Source organism: Spodoptera frugiperda, chromosome 20 (genome assembly GCF_023101765.2).
Source record: "Spodoptera frugiperda isolate SF20-4 chromosome 20, AGI-APGP_CSIRO_Sfru_2.0, whole genome shotgun sequence".
NCBI lineage: Eukaryota > Metazoa > Arthropoda > Insecta > Lepidoptera > Noctuidae > Spodoptera > Spodoptera frugiperda.
The window spans coordinates 6,287,102-6,304,041 of NC_064231.1; the positions used below are offsets into that span (position 1 = coordinate 6,287,102).

At 35.7% G+C, this 16,940-nt stretch overlaps 1 protein-coding gene across 1 annotated transcript in view; it reads left to right on the plus strand.

Annotated features, from left to right (window-relative positions):
- The window catches only part of LOC118282203 (mucin-5AC), a 40,106-nt gene that overhangs the window by 18,981 nt on the left and 4,185 nt on the right, over nucleotides 1–16,940 (plus strand). The window contains exon 3 of the mRNA XM_035603165.2: nucleotides 14,572–14,638. Coding sequence (XP_035459058.2) covers nucleotides 14,572–14,638 — 67 coding nt within the window. The remainder of the gene's footprint in view (nucleotides 1–14,571; nucleotides 14,639–16,940) is intronic.

Below are 16,940 nucleotides of genomic sequence, written 5' to 3' on the forward strand. Positions count from 1 at the left end.
TTAGATTTGAAATATATTCGTTTGGAAGATGAAGGCATTTAGTTAAAGGTCTGTTGAAGCGATGCCGAGACCGGAGAAGTGTAACGAAATGTCAAGGGCGAAGCGACGTCGACCGAAGCACTGTTTGTTTTCTGAAGAAATGTTCGTTTACCTAATACGTTTAATTAATGTTTAGTTACGGTTACAAAACACGCATTACTTGATTTATTCGATTTTTAGATGAAATTGCCGGTGTGATACTTTATTGTAATACTTCTTGATGTTAAACTTCTTTCTTATAACAATACTATCTCGAGATTACCTAATCGTTCGACTTGGATTCGACGATTGTCATTTTACGTATAATTGAACATGAAATTTCTGTTAACATTTTACATAATTTTAGTCTGAAGTCTAATCTACTGTCTCAGGCTCAGCATTCACGCTTACAGCCGACTTACTTACAATTAGCCAGTTTCAAATAATATCGTTAAGCTCCAAGGATTCTGATAAATTTCTCGAATTAATCTCTCGGTACGTACCTTCATTTAAAGAGAGAGTATATTCCACTTCATTTCATTTTCCACTAAAATTATTTACGCTTTTCATTCCGTAGTACTCCGTTTCCATTAAAATGATCCCGACATGAATTTTAAAGAGCCTTGTACCACAAACCCTTATGTGGTCGTAAAGTGGGTTGTGTTGTGATAACCGGCCACCAGATGACGTCATACACTCTTGTGCTTAAAATTATCACCATACGGGTCCTAATGGCTACATAATTACCATTATCGCTGCATAAGTCTCGGTTCGCGACATAATCGATCACTCTAAACTATGGTTCAAATATCAGGGCCAATGTCAGTGTATGCAAAGTATCGCGCACTAGCCGGGTCGAGTCTCGCCTATACAACGTTTGCGGTTCAAAAACTGTGTTATTGTGAGAAAAACGTTTGTGTTTTTTATGATGCCGCGTCACGATGAAAGTAAAAGTAGCGTTGTCTTGCATAAGTAGACTCCGCTCCATCTGCGCGGATTTACTACTGCAAATGTTTCAAATTAACACTTTTCCGTTGCCAAAAACAATTGACTGTACTGATTGTAACGATGGGTAGTTGTTTTATTATAGAGTACGATGGCTCCAAGGAATGTCGTTCAGTTAGTGATTTTATATAATTATCTGTTAATTAGGCAGCCAATTATCTTTATTTTTATTTATTTTTGAACAACCATTTCCAGCGTCACAGGTAAAAATTAAACGGATTTACAGTGAGTTGAAGACAAAAGAGAAATGGGACCATTTCTGAAATCGGGCTTATACAAATATTAACACTCAATACTCGTGTGATAGATACTCCTTATATTATGCAACCCTAAAAGGAATGTTACACAATCCTAAGCTATATCACTACCGGCATAACGTGTTATTATTGTTTTAATGACCGGCCGTGTAGCCCTATTATTATTAGACCTGAATGAATATTTACAATGAGATGTACCATTTCATAACCGATATCTACACTTGTATCAGATATTGTAAACTGCTAATTAAATAACAATCATTACTTTATCGAGTTTTCTATAGAGATGTGGTAACTAGCCGTTGCAAGTACATACCAGCGGTAGTTGGTACGTGAATACAATTTTTGATACAATTTTACGTAATTGACGCGTTCCATGTAAACGAGCGGCGAGTAAAAGCGGGTTGAGTGCGTTGTTTGTTGCGCAACGTTGCGCCCGCGCCGCGCCACCGTCACGCGCCGTCACGACAATCTGCAGCAGCGGACATGCCAATAGATCCGCCTGCAACCTGCAAATAATGACTACTCATATACAACAGCTGGATTGGGCTCATCATGGCTTGAAAATCATTACCACACTACAAGTGCATGTGGCTAAACGGAACTCATCGCATGTTAACCCGGTCAAAGCCAGAAGAATGTAGCAACACGCTAGTTGAAAGCCATGCAACACCACGGTAGGGCAGGCACAATGTTTGACCAAAAACCACAATACAACCATGAGTGGTCAGAAAAAACAATGTAAATTAACCAACATCATCTTTTTTAAATTAACACTTACCATTGTACGTGTCTAATCTTCATCTTCACACTTGACGGGCCCATCTATCTAAACATAGGCAATTTATCTGTCAATCTATGCATATACATGATGTAAAATGGCCTTGAAGGTTACAATAAGACAGTATACTCGCACTGTGCCCTTGGAGAGCCACAATGATTTGCAGTCGATGCGCGCCTGTACGCACATCACCCACCCACTGCTCGCAGCCCCGCATCCTATGAATGAATCATAGGAATTCCATTGATATACACTACTCATGAGAGCGTTTTATTCTACGGTTCAAGTTTTATTGACATTTTATGGCTAGTATGGAGGAACGTTTATGTGATAGGCCTTTAGCTCCAGCGGGCTAGAAGTTGTGGTTGTGGATTGAATTGAAATTGCCTGGAGCCTACACTCATTAATATTAATTTCTATCTAATTTTTTATCAACAAATTCATCTTTTTGTGACTGTAATGGTCCTTCTTGTACTTAAGCATCAGTAATAGTAGGTCCAATTTGTGACAGAGCACTAAAAACAGTAGATAATGCATTGGAAGAAAACGGCTTCTCCAGCTTTTATGTGCCTTAAAAGGCCCCTTTTTATGTCAGTAATAAATTCGCTACAAATATTTTAGCTCTCTGTTTTTCACGTTACTTTTCTTTAGAGTATGATAGTATTAATTTTTACTAGGCTATTTACGTTAGGAATATTAGGATGAATAACACCAGCTTTTTATACATTGCTGTATACAATTTGATGTTTAGTAACGTTACGTACCCTGACTTAATAAGAAATTTTATACTTAAACTAACGCTTGAGTTTTTCGTCACAAACAAAAAGATCTCAGAATGCAAAAGAGAAGTTTCTCAATTACTTTATTAATTAAAGGTTTATGTCCAATTACGACTGCAAACAATACAGTGTATCTAAGCCTATATTTGTTCAAGCTCGTCATTAGTGACTGTATTCAAATTGTCAATGAGAGTGATTAAACTGTCTGTTTGTCTTGTATGTACGTTTGTGTTCATGTTCTCAAGATGATGATTTCGTTTGATGCACTGCTTTCTCCATTGTTTGTGTATCGCCACTGACAGAGTTACGCCCCACATATCGCCGCATTGTCTCTTGAGATTTGACAAACATCTCCTCCCATGCCATATAATGAATAAGCTAAATAATAACTTTATTAAGTAGTATAACGGAACCTAAAATTATATGTTCACATTTTTCCAAAATAATGTTGTCATAACTTCCCTTAATTTTGAACATTTACGGTTTTTCTTACGCAATTATGTCATTATTGCCTACAATTAGGCAGTTCGTGTTCGTGTTTGCTAATTAAATAGCATTCTTTAAATAAACAATCTTTAATATTTGCTTTTCAGAATTCTTATAGCGAGAATGTTCTCGAAGTATGATAGTCTACTTGATGCATGTAAGATAAATGTATGCGCTGTAGTTGCGGATGAATTATAAATCAGATTCAGATGTAATGCTTAATTTCCCTTGTACGTGTGCACTCATTCACGTTTTGGCTGCATGCGACTGCGACGAAGGCGATGTGAGGCGTGTTGCAGCTATTTGCGCGTCATCCCTTGTCGATGAGATCGTGTGCGCCTGCGCTCTCACCGCGCACGGAAGTCGTGGTGACTCTACCATCACGTAGCGTGCACGCGCTGTTTGCTCGCCCGTGAAGTTTCCTACAACACAAATTGTACAACATTAATTATATCATATTACGTCTTTTTATTGCATTCTTACTTTTTGTACGTGCGCGACACTCGCATTCTGCTTGTGATACGATTCAATTCGTTTTCTTTTTATTGTTGTCTAAGTGTTGAAAGAAACGTCGTAACTATCTTCATGCGGTGTAGTGTGGATGCGGCTTACAAAGATTAATGGGTAAAGATTAATAGCTGAGATGACAATGTACTAGAAACTCTTCTATAACAATTCAAGAATTTTCTCTGATTCACTGTAAAAGTTTCATAGGTCTACGAGTTCTACAAATGGGTTTTGACTGTCACTGACTGACATTTATTACTAGTTCCGTTTCACGGTTCTTACCCGCGTATAACTAAGTCTTGGAATGATTTAAGAAAGCGTGTAATTTTCCTCGAGAAACGGAGTAATAAGGATTTACTAATAGAGACAAGCATTTCGGGATTTATATTACCAAACAAGTAATATTTTGTTCGATTAGAAAATTTAAAACAGCACCTGTTTGCGAAATTTTCATCTAAACCAGTAAAGATATTGTAAAAAGCTAAATAAAAAACTGTTAATATTTAGTTCAGAAACCGGCATGAAATGATAACTGCAGTGATTTATTGTGAAACTCTCCGTGACACAGGCGACCTCCCCTTCCACAACTAATAAATTAATTTTATGTACTAAGTTATAGCTTATTAGATATTGACGACTTTACCTGTCAGCTGAATATCAAACGTGTAAATTATGGCACAAAATATAGCGATGATAAAATGTTCAACAGATATTTACTTGTCTGCGGTTGTGATCTAATAAACTGTCTAAATTATAACCTCGGGAGACCATATCTTAGCTCGCTTGAAGGGCATTCAACCTATTACATTACGATCGATCTGTACTACGGTCCATATGTAAGTATGTAACCCAATAATTTTAATTCAATCTTATTAAACGAAATATACAAATTTTTGCATACAATACTTACGCGGAAACCGGATATTAAGTCATATATTTATCTATTGCGAAGTACAAATTGACATCTGCGCATTTCGACCTATTTAGAAACCACAATAAATGATATTTAATAAGTACATGTGTACGTAAACCGAAGGCAAGTGGCTGACTCGTAAATAAAAAGATTAGCGTACGGCCACCAAACGAAAGGTCATGGGAACGATTTCCGCTAGCTGTGAACATCACGCGGAGGATTGAATGACAAAACTTTTAATTACCACCCAGCGTAGTTATAAATCTGACTCGGTTGCTGATTGTAACTTCACCAATAACACTGGCTTCATTTCGCCATATTGTATAATTTAATTAACGATGACTCAATAATTCACAAGCAAAAAATAATAATTAAGTATAATTTTAAAAGAAAATTTTGAACAACCAAAAGAAGAGTGACATTTTTCCCACATTTTGTGGAATCATGATAGTCTTGCATTCTTAACACTACGCTTTCTAAGTTTCGCTTCGCACATATGTCATACGGACTTACATGGGGTTTTTAGAAAACAGTCAATGCATATTTACTCTTACATCTTTAATAACACGTAATCGACAAAAACATGTGAAAGATTAGTGTAAAAGATATTTACAAATAACACAATTACTGCTTGGCACAGAAGAAACTTTCGACACAGAAACATTTTTCTTCTAAAACTTACAACGATAGCGGCGCGCCGCAACGCTTGTAGAAAGAGAATAAAAAAGGAATCTTTGGAGCAAAACTTCAACAAAACTGTCAAAGGAAAACATAAGTTACGTAAGAAACGCGGACATCTCTCCACATACCACTACTATGACGAAATCCAAAACAATTTCTATGATTCCACTTCGTATAGTGGTTTCGTGAATTGATAAAATATACGATGACAGCCACACAGTAGCCAATAGGTTACTGGTTATTCATCACAAATTGAGCAACATTTTTCATAATGTAGTCCTTCGCTGGATTTGGTTCGTTGATAGATTACAAACAAGATAAATTTGATTACATTAATACTCTATTAACATTTAAGATAATGACAATAAACCTTTGGTTAGTTATTAAAATAAATGAGATTGTAAGACTTAGCTACGACAGCTACGTGCTATAAATTTGGGCCAGATAACAATATCATTAACCATAAAAGGTGTGGCATAATGAAGACATGTCGCCAAAATCAAATCCCGCGAACTATTTACGACATCTTTAGCCTCACTTAAATTCAAAAATGCTTACACAGATTTGAATGAGATAAACAAACATGGCAGCGCGGTCTAGTATTCCATAAAGTCAGATATAAAAGCAGAGACATACGTGTGTAAGTGCAACACGTCTCGGTATTGCTCAGTGAGGTCAAATGTCTGACGCGGTCTTCTTCTAAAATATTATATAACCGCCAGCGGACGCATGGGAACTTTTCTGTCGAAACTGCTACTAGTATCTAAATGCCAGCAGTAGAACATGTACGAAACAACTAAGTATATTAAGGATCATAATTGCAAATTATGCGTGAAGATCTGACCAACACTCGAGTAAAACTGTCGAGTGCAATAGTTGACATTTCATTATAAGAATTTCAACGTTCGCTTGCACTCTCGTCTGATTCCAATTTCACCGTGTGTCATTAGAAAAATAAAACAATATAACGACGACGTGGCTGCAATTATTCAATGAAGATTTTATTCATCATTGTAAATTGAGGAATAAACAAAAAACTTGTGAATGACAGAGGAAACGTCGAGGAATGCGGCGGAGGCGGCACAATGGAGACGTTCTTAGTGCACACAATTGGCGTTCTTTTAATTATACAAACACAAGACATAGTATTTAATATATTCTTGGATTCACAACATTAAATAATCACTATTAGTTATTGATATAACATAGATGTTATGTTATGAAAATAAAGGTAACGTTATTATGATAAATATTTGAACTTCGTAGTAATGTGGAAGTTGATCTGTAGTCAATATAAATTCCATCAGAGTTAGTATAATCTAATTTTCCTTCTATCATAAAATTACGTAATAAAAATAAATCCTTCAGAAAAATCGGTTATAAGTTTTAAAATGCCGGTGTCGCTATTGCCCATCAGTGTGGTAGTGGCCTTAATTCTCGTAACCCACACGTCGTCTACTCATCCCGGCCAGTACGCGTGTTTCTCCGACCTTCATCCTGCATTCTTTCATGTAGTCACCCAGTCATCCAGGATACGCACTATTTGCTAAGTCGTTGCCGGTCAACGACCTTTGCCACTAGTTTCAATGTCTCAAACAATCACATTTTAAGTTTTTCCTCAACACGATTCAGTCCTGTGAATATAGTTTTTCATGTATCAGTTTCGACACGAGTCATTCAATCTGTGTTTAATCAACAATATTTATTACAAGCAGTTTACTCCAGGTACCTACTTTATCGCTACAGTTTGCAATCATAGTAAAATTATTTAATCCAAGTGTCTAAGGTATGTTGCTCCACTTTCATTTCCACGTCTGCTTGTTATGAATAGTTAATTTTCGTGAGATGTACTTAGGAGCTTGCGTAACAATACGCATGGGTACTTATCACAAAAACATTACTCAGTACTCAGCCGTGGTGATACATAAATTGTTCCATATCCTGTGAATATGAGTTTCGTGCGTAGCAAGTGAGTCACTGTCAATCAGCTTCGGAGACCCAGCAGTCTAGTACAGTATAAGTATATAAACAAATCTAACACGTGTTTAGTGTTGTCACTAACTATAATAGGACAGACGTTCACGTTCTATATTATTATTGTACGACGAGTGCCTCGCGGAGCTCCGTCACAACACATTACGAAAACTTCACTAGACCAGCCAGGTACGTAGAGAGCTTTTACGAGCGCCCTGATACACTGCACACTCAAACCTTAAAGTATTCGTTTCGAAACTTAAACAGATGTGATTTAAGATGAGTTAACGTAACAATGAAAATATCTTACTTCCAAAAATGTACAACAATTGAACGAACGACTGGTGTAGGCGAGAACGCGTCTCTGTCATTGATAAGGATAATCACGTCGTGAATCAGTCCCGGGATTAAATACACAACCGGTAGTTAAACGGTCCTAATATGGTGCAGGTAATATTCGCCATGCGTGTCGACATAGGTCACAATTATTATAACTTAATTGTCTTAGCGAGTAGGCGACCCATTGTTTGTGCTTTGGTTACGTATCGCAAGCTCTATCTAAGACCTGACTTATTCATGCTTATTCCTTATTTATACAACTTATTATTTCGTAACAATACGAGACCTCATTTGTTTTGTTCTAAAAACTGGAGCATTCAGACCATTTTGACATGCCAATGTGGTCAAAACATATCGTCGATCAAAGGTCATTCTTATGCAATGATTCTTTTATCACATTTTCTCCGTCACGACTGTCTTCCTGAATATCATTGTGTTTATCGGGTCCCAACACGATACGACATATTGATGTAATATTATCATACTGAAAGGATCTAGTGGGTCAGAATCAGAGTGGTTTCGTGAATGTCCGTCACCGATTGTCAATAATATAGTGGGTGGTGTCATTTGTTACGAGAGAGGCGAGACGTGATGTCTCGGTGAGGATAGCTTATTCATGTGTGTTCATTACATAACATTGTGCTTAACTGATTTATGTAGGCAAAGCAATTGCAGACGAACAAGTTGTTTAATAGATCACGATAATATATTTTTGAAATTTGACTAAATTGAATGTTAATTGGGTCTATCGGGTACCGTAACTGAATAGTTGATGAAGCGTGATGCGTGTAGTGTAAAGTAGTGTAGTGACCGGCATTCTGTCGGCTACCAGGTGCTTCGGACGCTGCTCTCGACATACTTGATGACATAACGGAGTGCGGCCGACTCGGGCCCGTTACATCGGTGCACCGTTCATGCGTAGCTTTTTGTTGTATCTCTACGTAACACGATAATACCATTCCTAATAGACGTAGGGCATTGTGCAAACTTACAACATTAAGTCACGACCAATAGTCGCCCGTTAATCAATCGCGGTCACATCCATTTAAATAATACCCACTAAATTGTTAATCAAATGATCTGCGATAAACTCGAAGTAGGATACGACCTTCGAGGCGGTGTTCTCTTTCAAAATATCAGTTATGTTGTTTCGCATTCCATCTACTTTATTGTGACCAATTTGATTCAAGATTAACTAAGGACACATTAAAATATCATCATTTAGCAATAGTCACTACCACCGTTATAGCTATAAATAGTTCCTGAAGCAGTGAAGCACGGTGTTTGACCTCTTACCAGTCAAATTACTCGCAATACTAGCACTTGACATAGCGGCCATAGCTCGCTCTTTGCCATGAATGCTAATCGAATAAGACAGTACGCAGTCGATTCTCGATTGAAATTTAATAGTACGGTTATTAAGAAACGATTAACGATTTGTATCCTGCGGCAATAACATTACATAAACGGTTATGGAATACAAATTATTTGTTCCCGTTATACACGTAATGAAGTGAAATAATATCGCCTAAGTGCTTAGTTGACATGAATGAAATTAATTAGCTGAACAATAGGCGTAATTGCCTAATTGCCGCTTATTGGCCGCAATTATCGAAACCTCCGCTTCCTCATTTGATATTCTTGTTATTTGCTTTTATGTGAATGGTTAAAGAAAGTTCAATTAATAAGACATTAATAGTCGCACTATCTGCACTTGCACTTATTTGGTTGAGCTATTTGATGTCTTTGTACACGCAATCTTTTACTGAGTGACGCATTTATTATCAAGTGGATAGTTGACATGAAACAATTTGTACTAATTAAAACGCAATATTTCACATGGATATTTTTAAATCATAGCATAATTTTTATTCTAATAACCGTGTAATGAAGTGGTATATAAAGTACCTCAATATCTAATAAAAAAAAAATAACAATTATGTCATATTAATTTCGTAAATAAATCCGTTATAAACATGATGATATAAATATAAATACATTATACTTAATACTATTCCAGGTACCTATCGTCTAGTGAGAAGCCGACCACAAAGTGCAATACCCCCCTGTGGTCCAAGTCATTATAATGTAACCACAACACAATTTGACTGTATGAATGTACCCAGTATGTTTTCAATTACGCTACGTGTACTTTACAAAGGCCGCGGTAAAAAGATTATTGTAAACATTGTCCTTGTATACCAAACATGTCAAAGTCGAGAGATACTCGATTATTTGATTTGATTTGATTCTATATTTTTATAATTTAATTAATTTTTGATCACGTAGGTTACAATATTTCATATTATACATATATAGCATTGACAATTTGACAAGTTTTTTGGGGAATACATTTTTATTAAGTAACACCCCGAAAAAGTAGCCTATGTTATACTAACAATACACTCACTTTTCCCCAGGTTTTTATAATCCTGTTGTAATAATACCGTATAGGCGGCGCTGATCGCTTACCATCAGGTGACCCGTGGCTCGTTTGCCACCTAATCCCTAAAAAAAATAGGGAACGACGCAAACACTCGCCAATTTAACAAGTCCTTTAACAAGGCAGTTAAAGTATCTAAATCCTGACAAAAAGGCAAAAATACGTTACGTCAATGAAGGCCTTTTGATTTAAAAGTACCATTAAAACGTTTTAATTATTATTTCTAGCAGATGCACACTTATATAACTAAAAATATTATAAAAGACTTCTCGATTTTCCTCTATTTGGTTATTCTACAATCCAAAAATGTGAATATTATGATTAGCGGTGTCATGGCCACTACAATTACGGGTTCATATTAATTAGTTATGATCACAACTGCGTTTAACAATAATAAAAGCCATTATAATAATATCTTTTCAACAGATTGTTTCTTTAATTGTACTCACGATATAAGTATAGATAAACAATCAGCAATTTGCTTCAATTGTTTTTATAAAAGTTCTCGTAATATATCATTCTCGTCTTGTGTAATATTATGGTGTATATGCTTCCTGTTTTACGAAAGATATATGATGCAGCTTTACAGAATCGGGGCGATCCAAGGCAAACTTTCTAGCTACCTGACTTAGTGATTTATTGTCAAATTTCGTAACTATAATAACTATAGAAATATGTGAAAAATATATAGACGTGGTGTAAATCAGTCTTAGATCCAATTTCAGAAATATCACCCAAGTTCAACGCGTTCGTATTCATAAATCAGTTAAAAATAGCGCGACACCTCCCCCAACGCTTGCATACTTTATTTTCAACATTAAAGTGCAATATTGTGCCACTGTTCTGCACTTTATCGACGATAAAACTTTTACGTAGTTTGCGTATAGCTCGGGGGGTGTTCGCATTTAGGCCGTATATTGTCGTAAAAGGAAATAACTGCAACTGCTACAAGCACACTAAATATTCGTAAATAGTCGCTTTTCATGGCGTTACGCAAATGTACGTACCATTTTACTTAAGTTCGTTATGTTAGTACTATGCACACACGACCCATACCCTTGTAAATTTAATTAATGATCAGATTACAACACGTCAAATGGCTGCCATTACAAAGCTTCTCTCATGCTATAATATACATAATGGGTATAGGTACGCCTAATTCTAGTTCCGGTTTAACCATTAAGAATACATAACGTCTGTCAAACATTCTTTACGAGGTTATTATACCGGTTTCGTACATAATATTTCTAGACTCGTCGTGAGATATGACTGCGTAAAACTAAAAATATGGCGGTGAAGAAATTCTTCTTAAAAATTTGGCTATAACACTGAACGTTTATTTGAATGCATAAAATATGTATCAGTAATAATTACATGTTTTAAACTAGAAAAAATTATTAAATCGATACATCGTTTTACTAATTCTTCATTAAAGCTAACTAATAGACTCTTACCTTCATTAATAGTAAGTATTCTATTTCTTACACTTGTCCTTACAATCCAAATGTCCAGTTTATGAAAATGCTTAACAAACGAAAAGTCAAAATAAAAGAAGCTGCACAAAAATTGTTCCATTCATCACTTCGATGCCCTAATATCCCTCAAGCTGACGCCTAAACACACCATATTATCATCTGCACATAGCCTAAGCGCTTGTGTCGCTCACAGTGCTCCAGTTTCGTGCCGGTCCACTGGCCGTCGGTCTTACTGCTTACATCAAGGAAACCACGCCCTACGACAATCTGACACAACTACTCATTGCAACAGCTTTCACGGTATCGAATAACGCTCAACACTATTATATGTCGCAGATAATACTACACAAATCACCGGTTTTATAAAATATTTTTATTATAGCATCCGCGCAAACCGTACCGTCAATCTTGGGGTGATTTCTTACGGCGCGCGGTGTCTAAGAACTGATATTATGATGTCAAGCAACATCTGATTATTTCAGTTGGATTCAAGTTCCAAGAATTTATTTATTAACAATAAATGACAGAAAACTAATAGCTGAGTAAAGATCTTAAGATACACAAAGCCCAGAATGCCATCTACTTAGATTCTTACACACTTCATTGCCGTCCTCTACATTCATGTATCTACTCGTATCAAGCTGATCTTATATAAAAAACAACAAACTTAAAAGTCTACGTAATTTGTACGAAAGCAAATTCAACACACGTCATACAATAGTTGCTTTGTTACAAATTCGTGACGGATTCTAATGTAAAGTTCAAATTCCGTACTCAATTCTAAGCAACCGTTACAAAAAAGTAATAGGATTTAAATTCCGAAGTAATATCATTCGAATTGGGATTTCTCATTTCATAATCGATGTTAGCATCGATTATATTGGGCCTAATATCATAACCAGACTTTGTTATAAATACACGTATCACTTTGTTACGATTTAAATGGGCGGTTACATCACTATAATAGTCTTGTTAATGGTTTTATTAGTAAAAAGGGATTAATAAATGTCGGACATACTTTCTATTATATTCGATCAGCGCGCACGTTTCGTAAATTAAGAGCTGAGAGGTACGTGTATAATTATTTAGAGTAGAAAGGTGCTCATGTAATACATTAAAACGTACAGGCACATCCCACGTTCTTATAATAAAAGAACATCGTTACATTAAAGTTGGTTCTATTAAAATTAGTCTCGATTCTAAATTTACATATCGTTATCATGTCACCATGTCACCGAGTCAACTTACCTATATTTTTTTGTAAATCTTCCGTCTTATAAGACACGGAACATTCTCCATATATTATGTCCTATTCCTAAACATGTTTTCTTTATCATTGACAATTGAGAGGCCTTGACATTTAATAACATTTTTTATATCCATGTCACTTTTTCTTCTCGATGTAAATGTTTTATGCAAAGTACGTTTGCCTGTCATGAGGCGGAAATTAATATGTTTTGATGATAGATACATTTGTGTCTATTTTACTTTGTTTTTGTTTTTCTATGGCACTTTGGTATCCTATGATAAGCATTGTAATAATTCTACGACAAGGAAGTATACGTTTTAGAGACTTCCGAAACTGTGGCTGTTTTTTACAACCATCATTCGTCTATGAAACACCAAAAAACAAGTATACAGTATACCATGTTATAATTCTAGTCCAAATAGGACAACATTCACTTAGATCCTATACATGGTTTCCTATCATTCATTAATCGCCATTACAATAACTGACTGTAGCTAATAAGATTACTAGAATTATTTAAGCTAAGCTAATCAGAGAGATGCTCAATGACCAGTAATTCAAGAATGAATTAGAAAACTGGCTCATCGTTATGCATCGAAGTATGTAATTATAAAATTATGTAATTTTAGATGAGGCATATCGGAACAATTCGCTGTGGAAGGCTAATTGTGGGTGTCGCAACACAATTGTTCCGTGGATGCGCGTGCGAACACCGCGACCTACCTATTGTGTTTTTTGTTTACATCTCTGTTTATATTTACAAGGAGAAAACATACATTTCCAGGTGTTTAAAAAATATGAAAAATGACAATCTGGTTTAAATGCAAGCGTACACATAAGTAGTACGGGACAAGTAATATATACCTACTACTTCGTCCACACGGATGTAGAATAACCGTAAAGTGAAGCATAGCGACCCGCCCTAGCTTCGCATGGGTACAGTGGTGATATATTATGCATGTATTATAGATATGTACATATAAACCTTCCTCTTGAATCACTCTATCTATCCGCAAAACCGCATTTAAATTCGTTGTGTAGTTTTAAAGATTTAAGCATACAAAGGGATATAGGGACAAAGCTAATAAGCAACTTTAATTAATACTATCTAGTAATTATTATCCTGCAAAAAGCCAACTAGAACGTACATAACTCTACTACTAAGAATTTCATAAAATAATAAAAGCGTCGTACGTACATCTGACCCCAGTGACCCATAAAATACTAGAATTTCGTAGTTCGATCAGTGTTCAAGCAGATACTGACGCCCATGCAGACCATTTGATATGATTAAATCGCTCCTTACGTCAGCCGAACTAAGTTGGCTAGTGTTCATGTGCTACATCTAGGCAGTCGTTTAGAAATCCGGAGATTTATGCCTAATATTACCTATTCTTCTTATAATATCCAGCAAGATGCCTTAACATGTTTATTAACAACGTATAGTTGAATATCAGCAAGAATCCTCCTGCTATTTTCTACTTAGACATGAAAGTAGATTTTCTTGTTTTTGCCTCTATCCCGCAACAAAACATGTTGTCGAGTTTTTTGCGATATGTGTACTTATTGATTGACTACTTAAAATTAGCTTATCTTTATTAAAGTATATTATGTTGTAGTTATTATTGTCTCCCAGTAATAATACGAATGTCTGTTGATTCCAGATGCGGCGGCAGGCTCGGATCTCAGGCGGCGGCGCGCTTGTCGTGCGCACCGCCTCTGCCTTACAAGGTAAACTTACATATTTTTATAGAAAACTTCATAAAGATACATATCGCTGAGAACGTAGTAAGTAGTTTTAGTGGGCCACTAAAAATAAGGATTTATAAGCAGTCAGAACAGCTATCTACAGGGTGTCCCTGAAGTCGACGTCCAACAGGCACCAGATGATCGGCAAGGTTCCAAATGTTATCAGAAAAATATAAAAAAAAATCTAAGTCCTACAGTTTTTAAATTACAGTGACTTATGTGTTATCCACGAAAAAGTACACCCTGTGCCAGTCTTTTGACTCTTGTTGCTACAAATCTTTATTTTTTCGTCTGCAGTCTTCCTTATATATTATCCTGAATAGTGCTCCAGTAATATGGAATCATAAATTCTTAGCCAACTGCTTTAGATTGGAAAACATTGTTAGTTTTAGAGGAGCCAAATACTCTGAATAAAATTTTCACCTTACTTTAAGTGATTGTACTGAATAAATTATGTATGGCGCTAGTAGTGGCAAATTTCACCAAAGTTGGCGCATTTAATAAGGATTATAAAATGGTATAGCACTTTGCAAATTATTTCTTAAATTCGACACAAAAAAATATTTTTCAACGAAACTCCGTTTCGATGAATTTATTTGAACTTACTAAAAATTCTTCTAGTGTACTCAAATCATACGTTACAACCTCGTATACTAGACAACACTTTGCACGCTATTTGTTATCAGCATGTTGAAAATCAGCGAGGATCTCTTGTCAAACAAAATTGTCTGTTTACCCGTGATTTCGCTTGCAGCATTCGTCGGCAATATTATCGCTAGACGAATTGGTGTTGTGCATCTCGAGCCATCGGTACTCGGGCTTCGGCATTTTAGCTGAGCACTGACCATTTTGCGCCGTGTTGACGATTTATTTTTTAAATTATTTTTTGCTTTACTTGCAATTCCTTGTAACTCTTTCTCGACAAACTAAAGAATATTTGATGCTTTATCCCGCATTTGATCACAAGGCATGAACACGTAACTTAATCAGAGGATTCACCCACTTTTTTTTTTTTTTGTTGGGATATGACGAGTAATTGTGCGTAAGGGCTCATGTAGACCTTACCACTACCGCGTCGATATGCTGTATACATGACGCTACCGCGTTTGTTCCTTTTGATTTTACTACACATTTGATAATTTGTTTGATGCACTATGAACATCATATTGCAATCATTCAATATTATTTAGTGAAACATGATACACAATATCAGTTCCTCTAGTAAGTCTAGTAATATTGCCGAAGAAAGCTGCAAGCGAAATCATGAGTAGACAGACAATGTTGTTTGACAAGAGATCCTCGCTGATTTTCAACATGATGATAACAAATCGCGTGCATAGTGTTGTCTATTGCATACGAGGTTGTAACGTATGATTTGAGTACACTAGAAGAAATATTAGTAAGTTCAAATAAATTCATCGAAACGGAGTTTCGTTGAAAAATCTTTTTTTGTGTCGAATTTAAGAAATAATTTGCAAAGTGCTATACCATTTTATAATCCTTATTAAATGCGCCAACTTTGGTGAAATTTGCCACTACTAGCGCCATACATAATTTATTCAGTACAGTCACTTAAAGTGAGGTGAAAATTTTATTCAGAGTATTTGGTTCCTCTAAAACTAACAATATTTTCCAATCTAAAGCAGTTGGCTAAGAATTTATGATTCCATATTACTGGAGCACTATTCAGGATAATGTAAGGAAGACTGCAGACGAAAAAATAAAGATTTGTAGCAACAAGAGTCAAAAGACTGGCACAGGGTGTACTTTTTCGTGGATAACATATAAGTCACTGTAATTTAAAAACTGTAAGATTTAGATTTTTTTTTATATTTTTCTGATAACAGTTGGAACCTTGCCGATCATCTAGTGCCCGTTGGACGTCGATTTCAGGGACACCCTGTATAGTCAGATACGCTAGCGTGTCACGTGACGTGTCAATGATAAGATATAAACCCATTAAAATTCAAATAAGTAGTTATATATGAATGAAACTGAATATGTAAACATAAACAAAAAATCGATAAATTAAAATTATGAATCAAATTAAAATATTCATTTTATCTTATTGAAGCAAGTCACATCAATTTTCATTCATAATTAAAATCTGGCTCGTAACATGATTAGATCCGAACTAAAATTATTACGATTTACGATCACGGCTACGCTTTTTAACATAATATGTATGGAAATATAAAGTTCATTCTGTAATTTGTATCAAAATCCAATTTAAAAAGGAACAAAAGGGAGATTTTCATAAATCCCGGAGCTGCGGTCTGCCGGG